General features: G+C 35.1%; 1 protein-coding gene across 1 annotated transcript; it reads right to left on the bottom strand.

Moving 5' to 3' along the window:
- Positions 1-1,513: 1,513 nt before the first annotated feature.
- LOC102593587 (lysM domain-containing GPI-anchored protein 1-like) lies at positions 1,514-4,883 on the bottom strand. Its single transcript, XM_006351839.2, has 5 exons — positions 4,033-4,883; positions 2,503-2,620; positions 2,250-2,411; positions 2,107-2,138; positions 1,514-1,985 (listed from the first exon to the last, which is right to left on the bottom strand). The coding sequence occupies exons 1-5, from the start codon at positions 4,682-4,684 to the stop codon at positions 1,708-1,710; spliced, it is 1,242 nt and encodes a 413-aa protein (XP_006351901.1). The 5' UTR covers positions 4,685-4,883; the 3' UTR covers positions 1,514-1,707.
- Between the last annotated feature and the right edge of the window lie 13 nt (positions 4,884-4,896).

The following is a 4,896-nucleotide window of genomic DNA, read 5'->3' as shown; positions in this document are numbered from 1 at the left end:
TAATTTTATATTAAACGATTATAAAAGGAAATAATATGAATTATATATGGTGAATGGTTTAGAAAGATTTTGTTTTATGAAATAAGAAGATATAAATGAAATAAGAAATAATAATATAATAATGAAGAGAGAGAAAAATATTCCTTTTTGGTGTAAAATTTGGTGCAATGGGTTGGAGTTGATTACACAAAAATAGTACTGACAAGTGACACCACATTTGGTGTTTGGATTGGAGATGCCCTCATTTAAGCAAATATATTTTTGAAATGCTTTATTGTGTGATACTTCTTAAAATTATTAACACATGGATAAGCATAAGTAAAAAGTATTTTTTACCATCATGATTAATCTCAACATTACTAATACATCATATTTAATACTTCATTCGTCCATTATTAATTGTCATAGTTTCCTTTTTAGAGTCAAACTATAAGAACTTTGACTAATATTTTATGATGTATTTTTTCATCATATATAGATATGCAAAAAGTTGCAATTTATAGTACTTTTCGTATAGTTTTTGAATATCTAATTTTTTGTTTGTTTGTTTAAAATATGAAATTAATGTAATTTAATTTAACTTTAAAAACTAGTCATATTAATTTTCAAAAAGGCCAACACAATAATTAAAAGTGGACGAAGGGAAGATGAGGAGAGTAGTATTTTTATACACTCACAATCTCTCATACTATGAAGAATATTCTACAAAAATATGTTCTCTTGTGTTTTTTTGGGCTCTTGAAATTTGGAAAAGTAACACATCCATTGCAAGAGTCAATTATTGAAGGAGAATACTGCGTCATGGCTAATACGGTTTCTAAGCATATTTGGATGAAAGCCAACACCTTGTGCGTCTTCTTCTTGCATCTTTTCTCCGTGATTGCTGCTTCTTATCTCTCAATTATTAATCGTTCAATCGAAATCAATAATTTTGATTTAAATTTTATGAATAAGCTTAGAATTATTATATAAATATAAACAACGATTCTGAACTCAATAGATTAAATTTTGAATTCAATTTAGCGGTGTCGATTTTCACGTTGGCCTAGTGAAAACGACAGGTAGTGGAATTTGATTTGGCGCACCGTTGTAGGGATCCTTGTCACTATCTTCACGTTCAATCAATTGAGGGTAAACATTTATACTCCATGTGTCTGCCTTTCTTTTTATTTTATTTTATGAAAAAGGGCATAAATTCAAATCTGAACTTATCAGAAAAAGTCAAGATATACGCTAAATTATCATAACAAACTATTACATGCTAGGCTATTAACATTTTACATTTCATTTATTATAGATTGTGATATTAAGTAAAGTTTCTTACTCTTCCTACAGATGCCAAGTAACTTGCACAACTTTACCCATTCGATATACTAACTATGCACAAAACTTAAACTCAATAATAAAGTAATCAATACTTTTCATGCCTATTTGTCGGACTCTCCAAAAATATTGTCGCCTCAACTGGAAGGTATTGTGTGAAACGTAAGAATAGACTATGCAAAAACAGATATCACTGGTCAAAATTCACAAAAAAATTTAGAAAAATCACAAAATTAATTCAGGATTTGGGAGCAATAAATAGTATACCCTACAATCTTCAAGTGAAATTACACTTGAAGGAAGAAAAGAAACACAAAATTACACATCCTTCCTCTTTCTAACAAGGGAAAAATCTCTTACCTGGTAATCCACAACTCATAAGGATTATAAAGGAAGTGAGATCGCGTATTTCATAGACAAACACAAGAAAACTGCCATAGGAAAACTAACGAAAGGGTTCAACGAGCAAGCGGAAGATGCACTTCCACTTGGTCCACCTGAAGGTGGAAATGCTATGACTGAGCCAGATGCAGGCACTATAGAAGAATGTGGACCATCCATCGGAGCACCACCAGATTCAGAAGGTGAAGGGGCAGGAGCAAACATCGAGTCGGGGCCTACTGATGTAGGTGGGGCAACAAGTGGAGGAAATTGTTGGGGTCCTGAAAAATATTTGATTGTTGAAATATGAAGTATGGGAAAAGCATTTGTTGTGCTAAGCAAAAGAAACAAAAGAACATTGCAACCAAATAAAACGGAATATCATATCAATTGAATGTTTACCAGGGCATCGAGGTTGAAGAGAAGTGGATAATCTGCATCCAGCACAAGGACATACAAAAGTGTCAAAAGGCCATAAGCAACAAATATCAGAGACCATAATAGCTACGCAAATAAGAGCAGAAAAATTAAACTATGATGCTCACGTAGTGATGATGGTTCCATTAACAAGGCCACCGTAATTGCAAGAAGTCACATTGCAACCACCACCAGTCTGTTGTATGGTAACATTTCCGAGCATGAGATTGCTGTTCTTGCACTGCATGCTTGAGCAAGAAACTGCTAAGGAAGCTGGCATGCAGTACAAACTGCAAAACAACCAGCAATATCATGATCAGAACTTCCAAAAGACCAGGATAACAGAAAATGAAATTGAAAGCATATAATCTGCTGACTTACTTCCGACCCCCTGGTCCACAACTGCATTGCACACAGTGGCTAGCTGTAATAGAATAGCTCCCATTCGCAACAGATAAGCCATAATCTGAGGCAGATCTTGGGAAGCTAGATGTACAAGCTGCAGAGAGAAGAAACAGCATATATCATTATCAAACATCTATCATCAATGAAATCAAGTAGCTTTACTGCAATGCTGGTGCTAAGTTTCATATAATTAAAGTTATACCTTTGTTTATAAACACTCGATATCCAACAACGAAATATTATGACACAGCCATTTTTATGAAATCTCCAATAAAGCAGCTTCTACTAGATAAATTACAACCTCAAGAAGAATAAAGAACACGAAACAATGAAAACTCAGGCAAGGAAATACTTCCAAATTACAAGAAATGGAAAGAGTATCTGTTTCTGATTTAGCCAGAAACGATATTATTACCAAACTGAGAAAGGCTATATTCAATCTACGAATAAGGATTCATGTTCTGTTCTCTTAGTGACCTTACAACTGTTAAGAAAAACTCTCGATATGCTACTCTTGGCTTATGCTACAGTAACATCTCTTTTCAAGAACTTTAAGCATTTCACTAACATCTAGTGACAAGAAAAGATCGTTATAAGTGGCACTCAACTTTTGACTCCATAATCTGATGCATACAATTACGAAGTGTAACCATAACGGGTCATCGTAGGCAATTCTCATCAAGAATATCAAAGAGATACATTTTCATTTAAGAGGAAACAAAAAATCACCCAAAAACATATCAAACTTAAATTCAACATTTGCTTCATGAGCCTTAGCATAACATCAACTATTATAAGTAACTTCAGTAATAAACATTGTCTAAATAAATTCCTAGCTTGCTCACTACTGCTTGCTTTATTAGATTACAGAAGAGGAAAAAGGTAGACACTAAAGAAGGGTTCTTATGTTGGACATGGGATCTTCATTAGTTCAAATTACATCCTATATATGCATTACAAGGTTACACGGAACCTTCTTTCATATGTATAACATCCACAAACCCAGAATGAACATATTCACCCATAGCATGGCAAGCATGCCTCGTTAGCCCAATTGGCCCCTCAAAAGGTGAGTACCAAGAAGCTACAGTAAATGTAGATACACATACTTCATGATATGTGTCCTACCCATCAAGCACAGATACACATGGTATACATGATAGGGGTAGTGTTTGCGTACACAACCCTACACATAGGATATGCATAAGGTTAGAGTTGAATACTCCCTCCATTCCAATTTGTTTGTCTTAGTTTCCTTTTTATTCTGTTTAAAAAAATGTTTTTTTCCTTTTTTGGTCGTTCTTTAATTCTAAAGTCTAACGTGACATGTTTAAAATAACAAGATTAAAGACCGTGTTAAGTTAAAACAAGACGAACAAATTGAAATGGAGGGAGTACTATAGATGGAAAATCAAACACTTTGACCCCCTACATACCATAAACACACACAAAACAAAGAAGCAGAAAAACAAAGGGACAAAAAAGGAAAAAGAGTGGGTTGCTCACCAGACAGAGGAATGGAAAGAATGTCACCCTCCTTAATAGAAGGACCTCCCAAAGCATTAACATTCATAAGGTCAGTAAGAGTGGTAGAGTACCTAGCAGCAATCCCTGCAAGAGTATCTACAGCTCTAACAACATATGACATATAAATAGCAGGAAGATTATTGTCAGTCCCATTAAAGCAAGTGCAAGGAAGAGGAATCCAAAGATTAGTCCCAACATTTAACACTGAAGGGTCAGGACCAACAGCATTGGGGTTTCCTTCCTTGATCTGGTCAGCAGAAACAAGACCACCATATATTGTGTCAGCAATCATAGACAGAGTATCAGAAGGCCTAGTCTTGTAATGAACAAAGGCAGACTTAAAGATCCCATCAACACAAGAACAAGTAACAGGGACCTTAAGGAACAGTTTAGCTGGAAGTATGTGATTTTCAACATCTGGATATGAGATATCAATAGCATTAGTAGTAAGAAGAGATATTGGGTCTGTCTGGAAGAGTGAAGCCACTTCAGAAACCTTAAGGTCAGTATAAAGAGAGTAGCCAAGAAGGGAAGAACAAGTATCAGAGTTGGAACATGGTTCAATAGTAGATTTTGAAGTTGTGGGATGGATGAAACTAAAGCTCAACAAGAGGAACAAGAAAGGTAGCATTTTTCTCAGATACCCTTTTGCCCTTTAAGCTCAATTCTTGGTTCTACAGCAAGAAGTTGCAGAAACACAAAAAAAATAAATGAATTCTTGTTTCTGCAAGTGTAGAAGCAAAATGTGAGATTTGGGGTTTGAGAGAGTAAAGGGGTTTTCTTGAAAATGGTGGGGGAGGGGTACGGAGTGACAGTGATGAGGGGTAGGGGCTGCGAGGGGGG

This window comes from Solanum tuberosum, unplaced genomic scaffold (assembly GCF_000226075.1).
Source record: "Solanum tuberosum cultivar DM 1-3 516 R44 unplaced genomic scaffold, SolTub_3.0 scf00134, whole genome shotgun sequence".
In the NCBI taxonomy this organism is placed as follows: Eukaryota; Viridiplantae; Streptophyta; class Magnoliopsida; order Solanales; family Solanaceae; genus Solanum; species Solanum tuberosum.
The sequence above is the reverse complement of the archived record's forward strand: the minus strand, read 5'-3'. Positions and strand labels throughout refer to the sequence as shown.

Bases quoted from the DNA above. Each gene is read 5' to 3' on its own strand.
- LOC102593587 (XM_006351839.2), bottom strand. From the start codon at position 4,684: ATGCTACCTTTCTTGTTCCTCTTGTTGAGCTTTAGTTTCATCCATCCC. The intron at 2,621-4,032 runs GTGAGCAACCCA...TTCTCTCTGCAG, and splicing joins TCTTTCCATTCCTCTGTCTG to CTTGTACATCTAGCTTCCCA. The intron at 2,412-2,502 runs GTAAGTCAGCAG...GTTGTTTTGCAG, and splicing joins TGTGGACCAGGGGGTCGGAA to TTTGTACTGCATGCCAGCTT.